A 23,149-nucleotide genomic window follows, 5' to 3' on the forward strand; every position below is an offset into this window, starting at 1 on the left:
CCTATTTAAAAAAACAAAAACAAAAAAACTGACATGTAGTAAGTCCTCCTTGGCAGTAGTTGGCGCTATACTACGGCAGCTTGACGCATCGCCGAATCATCGTCAGAAAGGTCTTTGCTCACGTTGTTTTTGTTTGTTATTGTCTTAAATCTGAGAGTCAATGCTCATACTGACACTGTTCTGGGAAAAAAAAAACATCATCGAACATCCCTAACGTTAACTGTTAGCTAACAGGGCTTTTTTAGCTGAATTTCATAACAGGGCCCTCGTTTTTGCCCAAAATGGCTGCTTCAAAACGAAAATGGCTGACTTCCTGGTTAATTACCAGCATGAGTCCTTGAGACTTTTTTGTGCGTCCGCTCATGATGGGCACGTCCGCCCAATTTCATGTCGATCAGTGATCCTGGTGTCTTTGGCTAATTTTCTTTCTAACTTTCGAGCCCTGCTTCAAAATGGCTGCATTAAGCGAAAAACAGCTGACTCTCTGCCACGTCAGCACTGCTGTCATTGGTACTATAGCACTAATGGTACGCATACATTACATAAAGACTCTCGGTACTTACTGTTTGTGTCGCGTCTTTGTTTGTCACGGTTGCTTTTTATACTAATATAATCCTACTGTGCATACTATCGATGACAAATGCGGCCCTCGTGTGTTTTTACATACTTGGCCAACAAAGATGATTCTTAACATTTTTTTTATCCTTACTTCTTTTTAGATAGTATCATTATAAATGATTTTGCACAACCCTGAAAAAAGAAACTTTAAAAAAAAAAAAAAAATCAGCTGCCTCGTAACATTTAAATGACGCTTATTCTGTTCACGGCTTTGTTTTGTTTTTCTCTCCAAGAAGATCTCATCAGATTGGTTTGGCAGCTGAGGGTGACAGTGCAACATGTGTGTTATGACACGCACGTACACACACGCACGCGCACACCCAGAGGGGTCCCTAACAGGATTTGTGGGCCGGTGCCCACCAGCTGAAGTAAGATGGGGGGGGGGGCGGTCTCACAAGTTGATGGTGCTCGGAGAATAGGAAGGCTTTATTCATTTAAGATTCAGAGTTAAATACGACTCTTTCCTTGGAAGGTTCGGACTTTTTAATCAAAGAAAAATACTACTCTATTCTTTTACTATTATTACCTTTTTTTTAAGGAAAAAAAACATGTAATTATTCTTGCAAAATTGGGACTTAAAAAAAAAAAATCAAATTTTCCTAATATTCCGACTTTTTAGTTTTTTTATTTAAAAAAAACCCTGTGGGTTTTAGTCTTGTAAGATTAAAAAAAAAACTGCTCTAGTCTTTTTATTTGAACTTTTTATCCTAGAAAAATAAATTGTCATTATTGTTGTAAAAAAAGTGCAACATATTCTTATACAACTATGACTTTATATCTAGAAAAATATGGCTTTTTTTTGCTATAGATATGACATTTTTCTCTTAGGATTCTAAATTTTATCTCGAAAAATACTTCTTCATTCTTGTCTATTTTTAACTAGGAAAAAAATAATGAATTCGTAAAATGACTTTTTTTTCCGGAAAAACGTATGGTTTTATTTTTGTAAGAATAAAAATATTGCGACTCTTTTCTCTGAAGATTCTGACTTTGTATACTTTGCTTTTGTAATCTTAGGACTTTTTATCTTGCAAAAATATACATACCTGTTCGTCTAAAATTGTGGCCTAATATGGTGATATTCTAATCTTGTTTTTTCCCTTATAAGACATTTTTCTTGCTAAAAATGTGTTTTTTTGCAGTAGTATTGTAACTTTTTTTTTATCTAAAAATGTATTTTTTTTTCCTCCTAAATTTCTGATTTTATTTTTAAATTTAACTTGACATTTTTTAACTGTTCTTAATATTTAAAAAAAAAATTCATTATGTTGAAAAATATAACCTTATACTTGTACAACGATTCATTTTTCTTTCTCATTATTATTTTCTTCTTGTATGATTAAGACCTTGCTCTTGTTATATTATGACTTTTTATCTTAAAAAATACCTTTTATTCTCAGATTCTGACTTTGTGCTAAATGCGCTATGGCACATACACAGAACGGTCCCGATCAGGATTCGGAGAATGGTACCCACTAGCTGGAGGCGAGACAGGGAGGGGTTGCCATCATCCAGGGACGGGAGGTGAGCGTCACACAAGTTGACGGTGACGGTGCAGGAAGGCTTTAAAATCAAATCATCAAGGGTCTCAGCAGGGGGCCTTGGGGTACGCCCGTCGAAAGGGTGCATGCGATGCTCGAGGGGGGCGCCATGTCCTCCGAGCTCTCCTTATGCTCCATATTTCCACCCAGGGTCCAGCCAGAGAAGCCGCCTTTGATGCTCTGCGTGATGATGTCATAGCGAGGGAGGGGAGCGAGGCACGATCAAAGCCGAGGAAAGGGGAGGGATGAAGATGCGGAGGAAGAGGAGGAGGAGAGGCACATCCAAGACAACAACGGGACAAAGATGGCGACAGCGTCCGCCGGCGGGACGTCCCCCCGAAAACCTCGCCGAGGGTTCGAGCCCCCGTTCGTCCGCCTCGGGATGACCGGTGAAACCTCGCGGCGGAAGGCCGAGCGTCAACGGCGCGGCCGCCATCGGGCTCGCACGGTAAGCCTCTCCGCCTTCGCCAATCTCTGCCATCTCCCGTCTTTTCTCATATTCGTCCCGTCCATTTTCTTTTTTGGCCCCTTTCATCGAGGGCTCCTTTTTGGCCGCTAATATAGGCCTCTCTTTGCCATCAAAGGCAGCACATCAATTGCCTTGACTCCCAAGTGTATATGCGAGAGGGTTGAAGGAGAGAGAAGGGGGGAGAGAGAGGAAAAAAAAGACAGATGAACGCCATGTTAGCAAAGATCAAGGCTCGCTTTCATGCCTCGTTTTCGTTTGGTCGTCTTCGTTCGGAAGGCGGCGGCGGCGGCGGCGGATAAGCAGTGGCGCTTTGCCGGCCCGTCTTTCCCGACCGACTCTCTTCGAATTCGCTCAAAAAACTGCCCTCTTTTTGTTTTCTGGTTTTTTTAGTTTTTTTTTTAGCATATTTCCTCTACGGATGATGACAATACGTGAAACAATATTTGAATAAGCAGCAGGAGGGCGGCCGGCTAATCCGGTGTGGCTAATCCAGCATTGGCGCAGGCCATACTGGCGGCCCGAGAGTATTCAGCGGCGTCACAATGCACGTCAGCGGGACGCCATGGCAGATTTACTGACAACTCGCAAACCAACACGGGAGTGGCTGGGAAAGGCCAGCAGATGGACGGACGGACGGACGGACAGGAAGATAGATGGAGGGGTCATTGAGAGGCCTTGTCGACGCCTTCCCTATGTCCACTCATGCTATGGCAAAGAATTCATATGACAGACACGTCTTTTTCTACTTTAATGGTTGGTCGTCTCGACCAGATCGCAGATCGCAGATATTAACAATCCAAATCAAAATGTCCGACCATCACAAAATGACTTCATTCTGCTAATATTGATGAGGTTTTATCTTGGGGAATAAGACTTTTTGCGATTTTATTCTCATGGTTGTCAGATTTTTTGCAACACAATGTTTCCCCCCCCCCAAAAAATTTTATTCACGCAAAAATAAAATGTTTCTATAGAATAAATATTTTATTCATTCCCCCCCAGAAAACTTCTTTCAAATGTTATTCTCATGATGTTGCTTTTTCTTTCTTTCTTTCTTTTTTATTGTAAAACAATCTGTAATTGGATTTCCCCCCCTCAATTTAAAAAATAAAATAAAATCAAGACTTTATTCTTGTAATGTTGGGATTTTTTAAAATAATAAAATATGATTTATTTATGTAAAAAAAAAATTCTAAATAAAATTTAAAGTTTTAGCGACTCATGTTTCGGCAAAGAATCTTGTCTGATGTCAGATTTACTAACAACTGGATTGACTGGGAAAGTCCAGCACATGGACGGACAGACAGCGGCATCACATAGACATGCCAAAAATGGTACTTTTAGGCATTCTGTCTTTTCGTTTTACTTTTAGTGGCACAAGACATTAAAATAAACAAGAAATTTAAGAAATCGTCTCCATGGCAATATATATTTGCAATTAGCCACATTTCACGATAAACAGACACAATGCATCTAGACATCAACAAGTTCCCTGTAAAAGGCAGAGGGAACAAAATGGTGTCATCACCAACGACCATGGCAAAGTCCAGACATCAGTTCAAGCATATTGGCCACCACCTCCTCCTGTTTGGTCAAGCACTTGTCTCCTATTCATCTTAAAGAGCCAGAGGTCTGTTGCTCCTTTAAGCGCCATATAATGAAGATTTTACAACAGGCCAGTTGTATCTAAATGGCTCTTTGTAGCACGGAAGGGGGCCAAAGAGATAAGCCTGTTTGTGACAGGCCCTCCGTACAGATGCCTAAATCTGCAGTGGCAGCTGGAACAAAGGACCCCCGCCTCCTCCCGGGACAAAAAAGCACCCATCTCCTCACTTTCCACTCACTGCCAGACGTTTCGCTCCCTGCTTTTTATCTTCATTGGAAGTGGCAGTCGTGGTCACATGCTTGTCACTGGTAAACAAGTGACGAGTTTGCAGCCCCCCGCTTTGCCTTACAATGCCAGCTGACACTCAAGGATGGCTTGTCTGTCAATTAGGTTCCTGGGATCGCTATGTTTCTTAGTCTTCTTCGGACAAAAGAATCTTTTTAGGGGATTCAAAATGTGAGAGAATTTACACATATTTACAAGTATCTTGGTGACACAAATGTCACAAACACAATATTATTCAGAATGTTTGGACTAATGAGGTAGCATCGAACATGTCATTTTAATTTTCGTTTATTTGACTTGCTCTTTAAGATGGAAACCAGGGGTAGCAATACAATGAAATCAGCAGGGGCCCCAAAATGTAACCCTGTGGAACACCGTACGACAATGAGAGTGGGAGACAACATAACTCATAATGTAAAATGTTTGTCTACTTTCATCACCAAACTCACTGCATTATACCTTCTCAGACGAATCTGTTCCATATCAAATGGAATTGTGAATTCCACTGAATCGGACCGACTTTAAACTGTACCGTCCTTGAATCGTATCATGCAAGATTCGTATCGAACCATCTTTTATTGGCAGTGAGGATTTGCTGTGAATAAATGGCCTTTTTGATAACCACAACAAACCTATCAATTGAAGTGGAAGTCAACCTTAAACATTTCTTGACAATAATATGTTATATGTGACCTCGCTAGTCTAAACATGACATTCTGATTAATATTATATCATTTGTGGAATATGAGTTATGAAGCAAAATCCAGCCGTTTTTGTCCATCTCAGGGGGCGGCCATTTTGCCACTTGCTGTCCGTCAACTGAAGATGACATCACAGTTGCTTGGGACTCGGGCAATGGCCAATCACAGCTCAACTGTTTTCTGAAGCTGAGCTGTGATTGGTTGTTACCTGAGAACTGAGCAACTGTGATGTCATGTGACAGCAAGTGGCAAAATGGCCGCCTTCTGATATTAATAAAACTGCTGGATTTTGCTGCTCAACTTGGGGCTGCATAGAACAAAATACTGTCAAGTAATTTTGGGGGGGTTGACTTCCCTTTTAACAAAGTATTCTGCGCAAAATGTGTTTTAGATGTCCACAACATGACTCACTTTCACCAATAGATGCCAAATTGTGTGGACAGGAAAAAGTCTCAAGGACGTATGCAGGCCTGAAATTAAACAGGAAGTCAGCCATTTTGATTTGATTCGAATTTAATTGCTTGTACTTTGACAAACTTTGACTCAGGAATTTGTCCAAATGAGAACCAACCTATCAAAAAATGGGCGTCGCTAAATTGCTGAGATTTTTTTTTCTCTCTCCCCCGACTAATAGGGTCAAAGTTTGATAATCATTTGGAGAATTCGCCATAATGTTCTGTGGAAAATGTACAGAGATCATCTGCTGGCTTGTGTGGCACACACACACAACTTTAGGAGGTGCGTTCAGGGGCGCTGGACTTTTATACTACTGTAAATATTAATGCTGTTGTATACTCAAGGTAGAGGTCGTAGGTAGTGTAGGTGGTTGGTCGGATGCCAGGTGTATTAAAACCCCCTCGTGTGATGACCTTTCTTCAGCTGAGAGCTCAGACGACTGCACACGCGCGCGCGCACAGACACATACGCACACATGGCGGAGGCTCATTACAGATTCATAAGTAGCAACATGCCCCCAACCCTTCCTCACCAAGACATCATAAAGGTCAAGTTCAGCATCCTTAGTATTCTGTCTCGCGCTCGCTCTCTCGTCTCCGGGGGCAACTGCCGCAAACAATAACAACAGCACTTGCGTGTGTGTGTGCGTGTGCGCTGGGGTGATGTGAATACGCTTCCATAATGAAGCTTGCGCGGTCTGCCAATCAAGCGGACCAAGCCTTCTGACATCGGGAAGTGTGTTTGTCTCCGGAATGGCCAGATTCCAGGTTTCACCGTACGCTGCACAGATTCAAGCCACCCCCGTGCCGGATGCAGCAAAAACGTCCAGGTGTCGAAAAGCGTCTTCGCATCTCGCGTCTGTAAACAAAAAGCTGACACGACCTACCAAAAAACTGCTCAGCATTGTGACTTTTTTGTATACGCGTGTAACTGCTGAGACCGTTTTTTATTTTTTTTTATTTTTACGCTGTCGCTAACCAAAACAGCAGCTCGGAAACAGTCTTTCAGGTGAATCAAAGACATGCTTTGCCGTATTTCTGATGACATCACGTTGCGCTGGCGATAGCGTCTTTAGGGACGATTATTACGCCATTTCAGTAGACTCGGACACATGACTCGGTCTACGTTGATGCAAATGAGTAAATGTAACCTTGTTTCCCATAGGCTATGCTCGGTCACCATGAGACAGCAGCACCAATCATCGGTCCAGGAATGGACCTGTGCAAGTGTGTGGACCCCACCTGACTGAGGAGATGTTGATGGTGAGCTATTTGATTAGAATCTATAAGACGCTATAACAGAAAAGAAAAAAGAATCACCATTACAGCTTTAATTAGGCTGTCTTCAATTAAGAGTAGATGTATTGTGGTCTAATGTCTCTCCATACACTCTCTCTCTCTCTCTTTCTCTCTCTCTCTCTCTCTCTCTCTCTCTCGCTCTACCGATGAAGGCTCGGTCGGTAGGTGCTCCTCCCGGCTGACTGACTGACAGCCGGGATGAAGAGGCTGACAGGCGGCGTGCTTGCCCGCTGCCGACTGGGGTGCAGAAGTGGACGGGAGCCCCGGTGAATATTTAGAAGCTGCAGGTGAGAGCACTTTTTTTTTTCCCCCATTTAAAACAAACGCACATGCAAAAAAAAAAAAAAGAATTACCGTACTGTATTTGTTTCTTAAGTGAGCAGACATGTTAAATTAAAACGTCTGCTGATGACAGATTGAGGTGAACTTGTAGTTAATCATTATCAGAGACGTTTTCTTCTCAATGAACGAGCTTTTGAGAGTGTAGTAACCAGTGTTGACCAACGGGAGTGCTGTTAGGTGGTAGCTGAACATACAAATACAATCGATATTTTATTGCTTTATCGACGGTCAATGACATTTTTTTGCAATTATACTTAATCAGTATTTTTCTAACAGTCTTGTTTAAATCACTGAGCACTTCTACTTTTATTAATACAGGCTTTTCAATAATGTTTTTGTTCAAATGTGGCACCTGTATTTGTTAAATCCCAAATTAGAATATGTACCTCTTGTATTATATATTACAACTAAAAAATGTATGTTACTATTCACACTCACATTCACATTGTCACAACCCACACTGTCTGCACACCATCACCAAAATGTTTTAATTTGTATTTTTTCCATTTTTAAAAATATTTTTTAATGGTTATATTGTGCTATAGTCAGTGAAATGTCTGTTTGAATTTGCAAACAAAGCATGATTTAATTAAAGAAATAAACTACAACATGAAAACTCAACCCAACAAAATATCTAAAAATCTAAAACCTACTACCGGGAAAATATAAGAATATTATTTGTATTTTAATAATTATAAAGCATAATGTAATTCAAGAAATCAGTCCATAAAATAAAAATCTAAAAGGCATGATGATGTAAAAAATATTGCTAACGATAATTTTAATCATATTTCGTATGGCTTGTATTGAAGTGAATTTCCAAACTAAGTGTGAGTCAGATTTAACAAAATAAATTAATACTTCCAATATATTATATTATATAATATTGAAGAAATATACAATGTTCAGAAATAAAAATAATTAAAATAAAACATATATTATAAATTAACATGTTTATTTAGAAAATTGATTAATAAGTCAGTGAAAATATTTGAGTGTCCAGACAAGCATGATTTGTTAAATGAATTAATCTTAAAATGAGTTAGTTAGTTTAATAAAGTAAAAAATTGGAATACAGTTTACTTGGCAGTAAAAGTACAAGTTGGTAGGATACAATTTAAGTCGCGTACAAGCAGACTTGTAAAGTACGAATAAAATGCCGATTAATGTTCCGTACTCCACGTCGCAGCCATACGTCCACTTTCGCGTGCGCACGCACGCACGCGCTCGCCTCTCTCTCTCTCTCTCTCTCTCTCTCTCTCTCTCTCTCTCTCTCTCTCTCTCTCTCTCTCACTGTCTCTCGCTCTCTCTCTCGCCGTGGAGCTACTCGGCCACCATGGGGAGTTGAGGGGGAAGGGGGGCAAAGACGTCGGCTTCAGTTATTTTTCTTTTCCCCCTGCATTCACTCCAATGAAGCCTTCCTTATGCCGCCTTGCGGAGTACACACTCGGTGCCAGTATCCCCAATGCGGCACGACACGGGGAACGGCCTCTCAAAGACGGTAAGACTTTTTTTTTGTGGATGAAGAAAAAAAAAAAACACTGTGTGTAGAGGGGGAGCTCCTCTGTGCTAATGCTAACTAGCATGCTAAAGTAGGCTAACAGCCGCCTGAGTGGAAAACGTGCCGCTCCGCTTTTTTTTTTTTGTTTGCATCGCGAGCGAGTTTGAACACTTTTTGAAGCCATTTTTTTTCTCTCGATTAAAATGAGCGGCCGTAAAAGTGGCGTTGGGTTTGGTGGCGGAGGAGGGGGATAGTTGCTTTTTAATTCCCGTTCAGGCCGTTTTATGTAGTTGTGGAGTTTGTTGCTGTAGTCCCCCCATCCCCCACTCACACACCGCCCCTCTCGCAAGGCCCAAGATGAATGAGATTCTCACTTCAAAGCCTTGGCACACTGTTGGTGGGCACAGCTTCAAGGCTAGTTAGCCACCTAGCCCCCTGTGCTAACTAGCGCTAGCCTGTTAGCAAATTCGCCTAACTTACTCTCGGCGCGTTGTTGTTGGTTTCATCAATCTACTACTTACTTAAAAAGGGCATTTTTGTTGACTTTTTTTTTTTAAATTATTATTTAATATTGTAACATAAACGACAGTAGTGGATAAACGGCAAAACTTTTGCTAAAAGTAGCTAACTGTCACCATTGGATAGACTGCAACCGTGCCATTGTTTGCTTAGCACGGCTAGTATTCTGGCTGTTCTTAAATTAATTCCATTATTAACACTAATTTTGTGTCTGTTTCACAGGGCAATGCAACTATCTGCATGGTTAGTAATTAATTGTAAAAATCTACACTTTAAAAAGCAAAACTAAGAGGCTTCATTACAATTTTCTCCCTCTCCGATGTTTTTCTTCCCCTCGAGTGAAATATTAAGACAGTTATGAACCATTAAAAGCACGTGAAAATGCACCAATTTCTGATTGTCATTATGCAAAAACAATTGGGATCACGATTTTTGGTATCACCTTTTTTGTTGAATCAAGTTTCCAATTGTCAACTTTCTTTACTTTCTTAAACTTTTTTTCTTAAACACTGGAACAAACGACCTAATAATGATCAATTTATTAATGTGTGGTTTCATTTGGCACCCGAACATGCCTAGAAAAAAACTGAGTCGAGATTGAAGAAATTTTAATGCTAAAAAATGAATACATTTAGCACACTTAAGAGGCATTTGAGTTAATAAAATTCACAAAATTAGCGTTGGAACTGAGAAGTGATTGAAAATATGAGCCATCGTACGGATTAGGGATGTGAATTGCGTAGTACCTGGCGTTTCGATCCGTAACACGATTTGATTCGATGCCGATTAATCCCGATATAAATTGATTATTGAGATTTTTTAACTTACATTTAGAAAATACTAATCAGTAAACTTGTACATGTACACTGTAAGAATTGTATGAAAATGTATTTATCTGAAACTTCAGGCCTATAACTGAACCACTGTATTCAACAAACAGGTTGCAGTCAGTCTCAACAGCACTGAAATAAAATATTAAGGCTTAATGTTCCATTAATATAACATTCTTCCATACTTAAAGTGTGAACTCTAACCCTAAGAAAGACATTTTGTTGAACATTTTCATCGAAAATCGACGTTTAAACATTGATTCGGCCGCATATTGAATCGATTCAAGATTTGTGCACTGTAATATCGCAATATATTGCCGAATCGATTTTTTTTAAACACCTCTATTACGGATTGACCAATTTACATTATTATTTGGCAAAGTTGTGAGTTGTTGTCTGAGTATTATAACACGTGTACTTGCGCCTTTAGAAAATGTAATTGTTGTTTGACCTACAACATAACAGGATGGTTAATAATGTAATCTCTGAGGGTCCCGTCATAATAATAGATTTGACAGCAGAACCCCCGCCCCCCAAATGATTTCCTTTGTGACACCAACCGCTATTCCTGTCTGCCTTTTTGCAGGGTGAATTGTTTGTCTACAAAATCATCGCTACGGGGCCAAGTGTGACCTCTGCTGTGCGCAACCAGAGACATGAGCGTTGTCAGGGACTTACACGGGATCGGCTTCAGAGGTGGCGGCGGCGTGGCGGCTCCGCTGAGCGGCCCGGCCCATTTCACAGAGGATGCGCCACGACCGCCGGTCCCCGGCGAGGAGGGCTCCGATGTGGAGCCACCCGTGCAGTCGGCGGCCACCCGTCCAGGCGCGCTCTCACAAACTTCCGGGTTTCCACTTTCCCTGTCCGCCAAGATGGCCGACTCATCCGGGTATGCGCCCTCCTCGTCGTCATCCGCGACACCGCGCCGACCCGACCTGGACCTTGGCTACGAACCGGAGGGCTCGGCTTCGCCCACTCCGCCCTACCTGAAGTGGGCCGAGTCGCTCCACTCGCTGTTGGATGACCAGGAGGGCATCCAGCTTTTCCGCAACTTCCTGTGCCAAGAAGGCTGCGCCGACCTGCTGGACTTCTGGTTCGCCTGCTCGGGATTCCGCAAGACAAGCCCGGAGAAGCGGGCCAAGCTGGCCAAGGCCATCTACAGGAAGTACATCGTGGACGGCGGCGGCATCGTCTCCAGGCAGATTAAGCCGGCCACCAAGAGCTTCATACGAGACTGCGTGGGGAGGCCGCATCCTGACCTCGCCATGTTTGAACAGGTACGTTTTTCACACTAACGTCGCACCGATGAATGTTGACTTACCCAGCTAGTAGACTGTTTGAATCATGTTCTTTCCATTGAGGCAGAGGTTTTGATGTCGAGTTTTTCTAGGCCCAAGTTGAGGTTGAGGTGGTGGTAACATTATGACCTGGCTGCCTATGTTGCACCTTCAACGGCTCAATCACTTTTCCTGTGAAGTATTGACATGCGTTATACTGTTACTTACCATTTCGTCTCTTTAAAGACATCGATATTATACTAAAATACAAAAAAAAAAAGCGCAGAACCCTGTTTGATATCAAATCAAATAAATCATAAAAAAGTGACATTTGTGTTAAGTTAAATATCACCTGTTGAGTGCTAAATGAACACATTTCAGCGAACCATTTCACATCTGGAGGCAGAACATTTTAGAGTCTTATTTTTCATTTTATAAAATGTTTCCTTTCAATCGAGTTTCTGAAGTCTTGAGGCTTTTGACCCATCTCAGACAACGTCAAAGCGGTGTGTGTGTGTGTGTTTTTCTCTCTCAGTGCTTCATTCCACTAAAGCTCACCAATCAGCAGCGACATGCTCCTCGTGGACAGGGCACACTAACCATTCGGCTCGTAGCTAGTTAAAAACGTCACATCCACGTCACAAGACTCTGAGGCTCTGAGTCCCTAATTTTCCTGGCTGCTTGTAAACGCTAGGCGCTAAGATAGGTCATGTTGCGCCATTATGGGCAGCTGCAAAAAAACATTATTATCTTACATTTATGGACAAAGAACATATGCATTAGTTCAAAATGGAAGAGATTGTATTTTTACATTACACTACATACATACACTATTACACATAATCACAGTAAGCAGTGGGCCTTATTGAGCTATTTTAAAAAGTGTGCATTATTAAAGTAATAGCTTTTAAGGTTTTGAATGTATGGTGTGATGTTTGTAAATGTTACTGTGTATAGTGAATGTTGCACTGAAATTAGAAGCGAATCATGGATTGAATCGATCACAATATCCACCAGAAAAATCTCAATTACATTTTTTCCTGAAATTATACAGCCCTAATCTCATGACACTTTAAGATGTCCAGCCGGTCGTCTATCTCACACGAGCAGCAGAAAGTGACCACTGTGTGAGGTCACTATACATTTGACATATATTAAAAAGAACACCTTCCTTAGTATGTCAGAGCCAGGTGAGATTGTCCTGTCACTGTGGCGCAGAACCGTTGGCTCTGTGTTTTGGGTAAAATCTGCAAAGATGAGAAAAGAAGAAAAATGGCTTCACGATAATGTGGTACTACTTTCCTCAACTGGATACTTGCGCTTGGTCTCGGTGGCTTGTCCTGAACCCTGCCTTCACTGGTCGAGTCCATTTCATGGAGCACCGACGCCAAATTTTATATGCGGGAAAACCCCTACTCATTAGATTTCAAGTATTATGTTGTGACGTTAAAGGCGCAAAAATCCCCGCTTCCAGCTGGATTTCATTGTGCTTACTTAAAAGAATGAAGAAGAAAAACGACGAGTTCAGTTGATGTGGTTTGGCATCTGTGCGTGTGGTTATTGTTTGTTTTAATGAATCATCTTTTGGCCGACATTGCATTGCGACATAAAAAATAATCTTGCTGTTGTGTTTTGACGTCAATGAGTCATGACCGATGATCTGGATTTTGATTTGTTTAGCACATCAATTACTGCATCCCTCATTTTATCTTCCCTTTGACCTTTACACAGAACCCAGCAAATATATATATATAAATATAAATATATATAGTTACCTTGTGAATCCTGGATTTACAGATATGTCATTTTGTTGTGTTTTGACCAATTGTTGGTTTCTTACCCGATGAAATGCATCAGAATATGCACAATAGAGTGGCATTGGCCTCATAGCATGTCCTGGAATTTTATTCGAGCATTTATGGTTGACGCAGATTTGCGGGTTTTATTAAATAAACTACGCGATTGACGACGGCGTGGGAGGAATTTGAAGCAGTGTAATGAGTCGACAGTGACATACTGTTAAGAAATATGTTTGTACACAATGAGGACGTTGAAAATTTTGACGGCTTTGGACGACTAATTACCCCGATCACCCAAGGTTATTCCAACTGCGCTCCAGTGTGAAAGTAAATATATTTGGAGTTATACACCCGCAGATGCGACATTTGTTTGATTTAAAAAAATATATACATTGAAGGTTTATAATAATAAACTTAGGTTTGCGTGAACGCAAGTGTAAGCTTTAAAATGTTTTTGGAATTATGTTTCTATCTGCTTCAGGAGCTGAGATATCCATTATTTTGAATTTTTAGAGGCATGTTTTGTCAGGCACTTTAGGCCTTAATGAGTTAAGAGGGAAGCATGCCGACTTGTCTGCCCTACTTATCATCGCCGCAGAAATCATGCTTGCTGGCTTTTACAGGCAGCATGGAAGCTGTTAAGTTTTTGTTTTTCCCATTGACTGCTAACAGTGATTCAATACATCTTTTGGCACTTGTACTTGTGAAGCATCCTGGAAACCGTCCACTTATAAGATGTACAGTATTTACAATGATATTATCTTTTGCGTTGCAGGCCCAGACGGAGATCCAGACCCTAATGGAGGAGAACACCTACCCTCTGTTCCTCAAGTCGGACCTGTACTTGGAGTACACGCGCACCGGCGGCGAGAGCCCCAAGCTGAATCCCAGCGACCAGAGCCCGTCGTCGGGGCCCGCCAAGCCTGTGACGGGCTGCTTGCCCACATTGACGGAAGATGAGGAGTGGAGGTAAAAAATGGTGTTGTCCTTCATTTTATCACTGTTAGAAATTCTAACCAAAATGTTTCCTTTGAAAGAGTATTTGTATTTTGTGTTTATATTTGGTGTTATTGGTACACCAGAAAGATGACCCAGCCGTTATGAGCTAGTTTCACCACAAGAGAAATATGTTGTAAAGAAGGAAAATGGGTGGAATTTGTCTCCAAGTCGTGATTCTTGGGGTATTATCGCAAAAGCATCCCGCGGGATATCTTCTTAAGACACCTGGTTTCAAATTGTGGAAAAAAACTGTTTCTTACTTGAAGGTGTGGAGGCGGGCAGAAGGAAGCGGAGCAAGAAAAGGAGGAGTGCGGGGACACGCCGGCGGGAAGGCTTACCCAAAGCCTGTTAATGCAGACCGTACCACAGAGGACCTCCACCAGCAGGCGGCGGCAAGACACCATGGAGTACAGGTGGGACCTTAAGTCATATGCCGTGGTCAGGTGCCTTCACTTACAAGTGCACCAACTTACAAGTTCTTCAAGTTACGGGCTGTCGTGTGGTCTATTTATTTATTTATTTTAAAGCATTGTGTTGCAAGTGAACTTCCGATACGCCACTGCTTGAATTAAATGAAAAAGAAAAATGGTGCAATTAATTGCATATGGGCAAGGAGAGCTACAGTTGCTGATGCATTTTCAGTCTTATGTGGAAAACGGTCAAATACAAACACGTAAACTGTCGCAAGGAGCTGCTGTTGGCCACAACTCTTGCTGAGATGCTGACACGCAGAGAACCCAGCGCCGTTTACTGATGTCACTCATTAGGCCGCGCCTATTATTTCCCTAATAGCTGAAACTGTCTATTGTTTTTTTCTGTAAATTGATTACGATTCAGTTACTGGTTTGGTCTGAAACATGTAGAGAGAAAAAAAGGCAAAAATGCTGATTTGATAATTGATTACGTGAGGATTAATTGGTGCACCTCTACACTAATGGTAAAAATAATAACAGTGATTGTCTGTTGTCAGACACTGGAGAGAGCCGGTGAACCCGTACTACGCCAATATGGGTTACGCACGTGCCCCCGCCACCAGTGCCAACGACAGCGAGCAGCAGAGCATGTCGAGCGATGCTGATACGCTATCGCTGACCGACAGCAGCGTGTAAGTCCACGACGCCTGTTTCCTATTGCCGCCGTCACGATTGTTTAGTTCCCCACTTTCATTTGTGCGCGCAGAGATGGTATTCCTCCTTATCGATATCGGAAGCAGCATCGCAAGGAGATGCATGAAAGTGCCAAAGCTAACGGACGTGTCCCCCTACCTCATATACCTGTGAGTATATGTTCTCAACCATCATTAATTGTCACCCATTTGCTCAAAATTAAGTGAATGTGCAAGGTATGATTTGTTTGACCAACAGTTGTGCAGCTTAATAAAGATGCATGTGGACCCGCGTTTTAATTGGTTGTTAAGTTAGCAGAAGTCTAAAAATCACAAAAGTTTATACTGCGCAGTGCAGGTGTTATCACTGCACGTTTTGAGAATGGAAATCTAAATATCAGGTACAAACAATACAGAAATATTTGGGAAAAAATACGACCAAAAAAAACCCCATTGGATTAAAAAAAATGGAAAAAATACAAATATTTCAAAAACACAAATTAGAAACAAAAAAATAAATATTAAGCAAAAAAATATTAGGAAAATTTGTTAGGCATATATTAAAAATATATGAAATAAAAATACAAATTTTTCAAAAAATAGACCTTAAAATTATTGGCTGAAAAATAGACAAAAAAAAACAAATTGCTAGCTCAAAAGCACAATTTCTTAAGTCATTTTTAATCATCTGTTACGAAATTAAATAAAACAACTCTTGGCTAAAAATGTGTTTTTCTTGTTTTCAGGGTAAGTCAAATATGGCTTAGGCTACAGTGCTGGTGGTCGAATTAAATATTAAAAATAATACCAAACGATTTGGCACATTTGATGAAAATATACAAAAATGAGTGACAATGAAAATTTTAGAAAAACAATGCAAATTATATCGTTCTTTCTCTGTATGTTTGTGCATGCCATACAGCGCACGTATCGTATGCCAAAGGACATCCACGTAGAGCCTGAACGGTTTGCAGCTGAGCTCATCAAGAGGCTGGAGATGGTTCTCCGGGAACGGGAGGCCCAGGAGCGACTGGAAGAGAGGCTAAAGCGAGTACGACTGGTGAGTGGTAACCATTCACTCATCACTAGTTGAAATAAACCTCAATACACCTGGCATTGTCATGTGATTCAAACAGGAAGAAGAGGGGGACGACGCCGACATCTCCGTCACCACCTCCATGTCGTCACACAGCATTACCCTCCCACTCCCCTCGTCCTTCCCGCCCCTCTACGGAGCCCATTACTCCGAGACCACTGCCAACACGGCAACGGTCGCCACCTACGGCGGCCTGGTGGCCATGGGCGACTCGCACGACGACGACCCCGAGTCCATCTTGGACGAGCACGTGCAGCGGGTGATGAAGACGCCGGGCTGCCAGTCGCCAGGCGCCGCTAACGTGGCCTTGGGTGGGGGTGGCCGACAGACGCCGCCCAAATCATCGCGGTCGCCTGACGGGGGCATCGGGCCGCCACACAGAGCGGGAGGGCACAGTCTACCTGCTGCCGGGGTCAAAGGTAAGCGGCTGCAGCGTAAAACAGAAAGCTCTTTACTGTGGCGATGTTGTCTGAGAGATACATTACTTTCCTGATCCATGAATTTGGTTGTTAGTGTGACTATAGATGTTTCTAAAAGAAATATATGACATACCAGAGTGGCACAAGTCAAAACATTCAGTGCGCATACTGCTCCAAATTTTATTTAAAAGATACTTAGAATTTTTTTTATGAATACACTTATTAGGAAAAATACAAAAATATTAGATGCAAAATACCCAACTATTTGAAAACATTTTCTGAATTAAACTATTTGATTAATATTTTTTTAAATATGAGATTAAAACAAATTATACAACTGTTTGGAAAATATATAAATAATAGATGGAAAATATACACATTTGGGTGTGACAAAAATATTGTACGTATTTTTTTTAATTAGAAGATAAAAATATTAGGAAAATGCATTAATAATGTATGAGAAATACACAATTTGGGAAAAATCTTGAAAAATGCGGTAATTTTATTGGAATCTAACAGATGAATTATTAATTTTTTTAATACACAAATGTTACACTTTTTTTCCTGAACAAAACTATTAAATGAATATCTCTTAAGATTTAGAGGAACATGCAGAAATTACAACGAAAATATCAAGGGAAAATTAGGACAAACATTACATAAATATTTAACAAATATGAGATTATATAGTCAAATATTAGATGGAAAAACATTACAAGATAAAAAATTGAAAATATTACAATGCCTTTGAAAAAAATTTAAATAGAAAAAATATTAGGCGCAAATCTAAATTTAATGAAAAAAATGCACAAATACTAGATGAAAACATGACACAACAGACTTTAGAAAATACTTAAGTATTAGATGGAAAAAAATACAATGTAAATATTAGTTGGAAAAACAAATTATAAACACTCTGGTGAGATTTCCAGGAAGTCTCAACAGTTGTTTTTGTTCACAAAAAGGTACTTGATATGGACTCTATCAGAGGGTCCAATCAAGAAGAGTAAACAAAAAGTAGAAGCTTCCAAAATGATAGTGCTGAAAGAAAGAAAAATCCATACCAAAAATTTCTTGTACTGGTGAACATGTCACTAACTTTTTGCTAACCATTTTTGCAGTCGTTTTTTTTATGTTTGATTGTTTAATGCAGTGAAAAGAGTCCGCCAATACTCACTTTTTGTCAGGTATGCATCACCACAAGCAGCTATACCACCACCGAGGACGAGAAGGCCAGGAAGAGGCGGGCTCCAGGCCGCAGCCTAACTTCCTGTGGAACGGCGAGCCGGCCGGCCAATATGCCGCCAGGAGTCGCAACTATGCCGACGGCGCCGGAGCCAGCACCCTGGACGCAATGGGCTACAAGTAAGACCCCCGGAGCGCACCGCACCTCACCCTCTGTGTCGGCTTATTACAACTGGCTTGCATTTGTTTTGCAGTAGTAAAGGCAGCACGCTGTCGAGGCGAGGCAAGAAGACGTCTGAGGCGTCTGGAAAAGGCGAGGACTGCGGTCGCGGGATGGAAGCGCAGGTGCCGCTGGAGGATCTGGAGAGAAACCAGAAGATCCTCCAGTGGATGATGGAGGGAGACAGGCAGAGGAAAAGCTCCCACGGGTGAGCCCAGCAAACTGTAATTTGACACTCAATGTATACAACAGATGAACTCTAATGCAAAAACAGTCGAAGATTCGAATCACAAAAAGCTGCTCTCGCTCGGGGTCCTGTTTGACGAATAGAAAACAGGAAGTTGAAACCTTTCAAAAAGCTGCTTTATGCTATCTGGCTGACTGAGAGGTATATATACCGGTAAAAGAAATAAGAAACCTTGCAAAACAAACAGATGAATTCAACTGCACCACAATAAGATTTAAGAGTCATTTTGTTTATAAAAAGCACGCTTCTGACTCCGGCTGAGAAAACTATTAAGAATGGGAAGAGTCCCATGTGTGGAAATGAATATGAATTCATGTATAATATGCAAAGACTGACGTCGGCGACTTCTTTGCAGCGGCAGCACCAGCAGCTCTCGGCGGACGGGTGGCAGCAGCGAGTCGGCGCGGCCCACCTCGGTGGAGCGGCCCGGGGCCGTCCACCCGTGGGTGTCGGCCCAGCTACGCAACAACCCCTCCTCGGCGTCGCCCGCCCTGGCAGCGCACCCCTCCTCGGCTGTATCGGCACAGGTGCAGCCCTCGCACCCCTTCATCCAGGACCCCGCCATGCCGCCCAACCCGGCCCCCAACCCGCTGACGCAGCTTGAGGAGGCCCGGCGCCGGCTGGAGGAGGAGAGGCGGAGGGCGGCCCTACAGCAGGCCAAGCAGAGGTGTGCCTCTAGGTGGCACTTTCAAGTGCTTGTGTAATACACGCTATTTGATGTCATACGGCTAACGTGGATGGTTTTCGTCTGAAGGCACAAGTCTGGAAAGCGGCAAGTGTGCGAGAACATGACGGTGGCCTACTACTTCTGTGGTGAGCCCATCCCGTACCGGACCTCCGTCAAGGGCCGGGTGGTGACTTTGGGCCAGTTCAAGGAGCTGCTCACCAAAAAGGGCCACTACAGGTGAGGTGGAAGGCGGAACTCGCTGTTTGAGCAATGATCCAAGTTAGCCAGCTAGCGGCTAACACAAGAAGTGAGATTCAAGTCTTGTGTGATTTGGCTGAAGTCTCATGTGGTGTCACATACAACGATGGTCGAAACGTTTCGCCATGAAATTCGCGTTCCGTAAAATATTAAAACAAGCATGTAAAACACTTTGATCCCATATGAAAAGCATAATGGAAAATGTATAGCTATTTTTTATTTTGGAGTGGGGGTAATGACTTCTGTCTTGTAATATTTCGATTTTTTTTTTTTTATTCTTTCCTCCAAAAATACATCTTTCTTAATGCTTTCTTTAAGCTTTCGTCTCCAAAGATGTTTTTTTTTCTTAGGATTTTTTATTTTTATTTAAAAATTTCACTGGGGTTAAAAATACAAAGTTTTTAACTCAATCACTGACAGACGGTTATAGAAGTCAAATATCTGTTATTTTACGTGGGCAGGCAGTGAATTAATTTTAGTTTAATGACATTTTCTCTCTTGGGATAAATGACTTCAGTTCTCAAAAGATAACCTAAAAAAATTGCATTCCTTTCCTCTTGAAAACTTTCGTTGAATCTGTACCACAGTGTTTTTTTGTGTGTGGTTAAAAAGACATTTCTTAAAATATGAGTGTTCTCCCCAAAATTAAGCCCTTCTCATAAGATTGATTTTGTTTACTTATTTGTATTTTACTTAAAAATAATATTAATAATAAAATAAAAAATCTGTAAAAAATGACTTTATTTTCCTCATGAGATTATGGCTTTCATTGTAAAAAGACTAGTAAGTTTAGCAATTAAAAAAAATATTTTTAATTACTTTAAAAAAAAGTTAAAATCCATTTCTTTCTAGGAAAAATTAACATTTTTATAAATTTGATTTTTCTTCTTTGAAAATGACTTGGCAGCATCAATAATGCGTGTGTTAAACACCAACTGGACAAAAGTTCTTCACTTCTACAACGCCAATGTCGTTATTCTTTTAGTGTCATCTTTCCCAACACGCCTCTCCCTTTCCACCAGGTTTTACTTCAAGAAGGTGAGCGACGAGTTTGACTGCGGCGTGGTGTTTGAGGAGGTGCGGGACGACGATGCCATCCTGCCCATCTTCGAGGAGAAGATCATCGGCAAGGTGGAGAAGGTGGACTGAAAACGTGTTCAACCAGGGGAGGAAAAAAATGGAAGCTAAAGCAGCATGTGGAGCTTGAAGGGATATTTAGGTCAAAGTGAGGATTCGTCACCTTGTCTAAAATGGCCGCCGCCGTGGACTAAATGGCGGGAGATGACGTCGTCTTCCACTTGTTCTCCAGACCATTATTAACGATGCTGCTACATTACCACGGAAACCCTAGAAAAACCTTAAAACCTTAAACCTACACTTAGGTGTGCTCGGCTGGGTGGGGGGGGGGATGGCAGATCAAAGGGAAGCGCGCAAGTCCTCGGCTCCGTTTGTGGGAAGTCACGTTGGCGACCAGTCATCGACGACGACAAGTTCTCCGGACAACGTGTTTACCAACCAAAGCTATCTTTTGTTTTATTGTGTTCAAATGGTTATTTGAATTGTGTATGTACAAGGTATGGTACTATAATGCAGCCTCGTTTGGACATATCTCCCCGCGTAAATGTTGTATTATCATGTATGTTTTTCCCCCCCACGCTTACAGCTAATTCCGTTCTTTCCTGTCGCCTTGGCCCTGATTTCAGTACCTTGCACAACATTATTTTATTTTTTTGCTTCACTCTCTCCCATTCTGACAAAAAAATGAAGTCGGTCGCAAACTTCGTCCAATCTAGCCAAAGAACGCAATGCTGCGTCCCCGCTAACCGCTAGGAGTTGCTACAACAAATGTTGCGGAATGTTGTCATCCCGAAAACGACGTTAATTTGACGACTGCCGACATTGCAGGTAGCCGTCGTCCCATAAACAGCAGGCAAGTTCAACTTTTTCCGTTTTTGTTAAACACGTACCATATGAAGTTGCTTCCGAGCATTAAAAAATACATCATGAAGGTGAAAAAAAAAACCTGTTAAATCACTGGAGTACAAATTGCATTTTTGCGGGGAAATTCTTTTACCGAAAACAAGACTTGTAGAGCTCCGACTAGCACCCAAAATCCCCGTACCCGAATCATGTTGACGGCATCAAATGCGTTGCAGTTGGATTTGAAAGTTCAACTTCTAATTACGGAAAAGATTTTCTTTTAGTTTATAGTAGCTTACCCTAACCAGAATCTCATGTGGCATTGTTGCCAAGGGTAGAATCCCGGCGGGTTATTGTGCCTTTTGTTGCATGCGGCATCCACCACAAGGCTTTTCCTGTTTGCAGTACCAAAAAGTGCAATGACTGACCGCAATGTGACATGTGATTCTAGTTAAGCGTTTCATCTTAAGCGTTGCCGTAGTAACTTAGAAGTGGACGTTTCCAAATCTAACCACAACTTGTTCGCAAACACAATTAAGGAATGGGGATTTTGGGAGCCGATCCAAGCTCTAATTTTGGTTGCTCCTGAGTAGCCCAAACTATGAAAGAAGTGACTTTACAGTCCCAAAAAATATAGTACAATTATTTTGGAAAAACATGTTATGCCTAATAGCTAAAGTTTTTTGAAGAGTTTGTATGGTCAAATTTCTTAAAAGGAAAAAAAAACTTGGACAAACTAGTGGTCAACATCTTATTTGAAAAAGCAAATATCAGCACTGTCGGATTTGGACATACATTCATTCAAAAACAATTTCACATACAACAAAATTGTCAATTCCCCCCCCAAAAAAAAGTCTGAATTGGGCTCGCAATGAAAAGTTACCCGTCATGGTGGGGTTGAAGAAGCAAATTTGTCCGAATGTCAAACAACTCAGTATTACGGAAGTTGAATGTATCTTTTACTCTTGTTTTTTTTTTCTTGTTTTTTTAAACATCTGATGTATGCAAGTGTGCGCCTGCGTGCCAAGGTTCAACAAATTGGGGGTAAAAAAAAATGAATGTGTGGACCTCTGAACAAGTCGGCGGGGGAAAGCGTCGGGATCCAAACTGACTTCAACTTATGCCTTTCTGAATTTTTTAAAATGATTTGTTTATAAAAAAAAATATTATAAAAAATTAATAATTTTAATAATCACCAAGCATGTTCTGTACTTTGTAATGGCCTTGCCGGTGGGTTTTTGTTTTGATGCTAGCTAACATCTCGTTCCTGTTCGTGAAAAACACAGTGCCTTTTTATCGTATCTTTATTTGTGTTTATAGGGGGGGGGGGGGGGGGATCATGATATTTTTTTTTTCACTGCTTTTTGTTTTCGCTTCAGATTTGCAAAGCTCACTTGTCGCTATCGTAGCTGATCTGCTGTAAATATGTACATTATCATTTCATACATGCGCCACCGCAAGATGTCACTGTGCCGGTTCCACTTGTACATTTCTTTTCAAAAAAGGTACTTCACAAATAAAGATGTTGGATAAATAGCAGTCTTTAAAGTTTTTTTTTTTTTACATATAAAATGAATTAATAGACAATGTTATTTATCTGGCAATGCCAAATAATTTTAATCCTGTAATTATACTAATTAGTCATCAATATATGCTTTGATGTTGCTTATCTTATTTATGGGGAACCCCCCCCCCCCCCCCCCATTTTTTTAAGGTAACCAACGAATTTCTTATAAATGTGGCTGAAATCACTTGATACACGATAAAATTGTACAGCAACTATGTTAATGA

At 41.3% G+C, this 23,149-nt stretch overlaps 1 protein-coding gene across 1 annotated transcript; it reads left to right on the plus strand.

Moving 5' to 3' along the window:
• The first annotated feature begins 7,309 nt into the window (after positions 1 to 7,309).
• On the plus strand, positions 7,310 to 22,894 carry LOC144055195 (axin-1-like). The gene is made up of 13 exons (XM_077570978.1): positions 7,310 to 8,817; positions 10,753 to 11,443; positions 14,018 to 14,211; positions 14,508 to 14,654; positions 15,212 to 15,346; positions 15,421 to 15,517; positions 16,269 to 16,406; positions 16,483 to 16,861; positions 18,049 to 18,226; positions 18,301 to 18,474; positions 18,869 to 19,180; positions 19,268 to 19,417; positions 20,461 to 22,894. Exons 2-13 carry the CDS (start codon positions 10,823 to 10,825, stop codon positions 20,585 to 20,587), a joined length of 2,652 nt encoding a protein of 883 aa, XP_077427104.1. The 5' UTR covers positions 7,310 to 8,817; positions 10,753 to 10,822; the 3' UTR covers positions 20,588 to 22,894.
• Positions 22,895 to 23,149: the final 255 nt, after the last annotated feature.

Source organism: Vanacampus margaritifer, chromosome 7 (assembly GCF_051991255.1).
Source record: "Vanacampus margaritifer isolate UIUO_Vmar chromosome 7, RoL_Vmar_1.0, whole genome shotgun sequence".
Classification (NCBI taxonomy): domain Eukaryota; kingdom Metazoa; phylum Chordata; class Actinopteri; order Syngnathiformes; family Syngnathidae; genus Vanacampus; species Vanacampus margaritifer.

What these genes read in the sequence shown, in the direction of transcription:
- LOC144055195 (XM_077570978.1), top strand. Translation starts at nt 10,823, where the DNA reads ATGAGCGTTGTCAGGGACTTACACGGGATCGGCTTCAGAGGTGGCGGC. An exon ending in TCGCTGACCGACAGCAGCGT is followed by an intron (nt 15,347 to 15,420) that starts GTAAGTCCACGA and finishes TTGTGCGCGCAG; the next exon opens with AGATGGTATTCCTCCTTATC. An exon ending in CTGGACGCAATGGGCTACAA is followed by an intron (nt 18,227 to 18,300) that starts GTAAGACCCCCG and finishes TTTGTTTTGCAG; the next exon opens with TAGTAAAGGCAGCACGCTGT.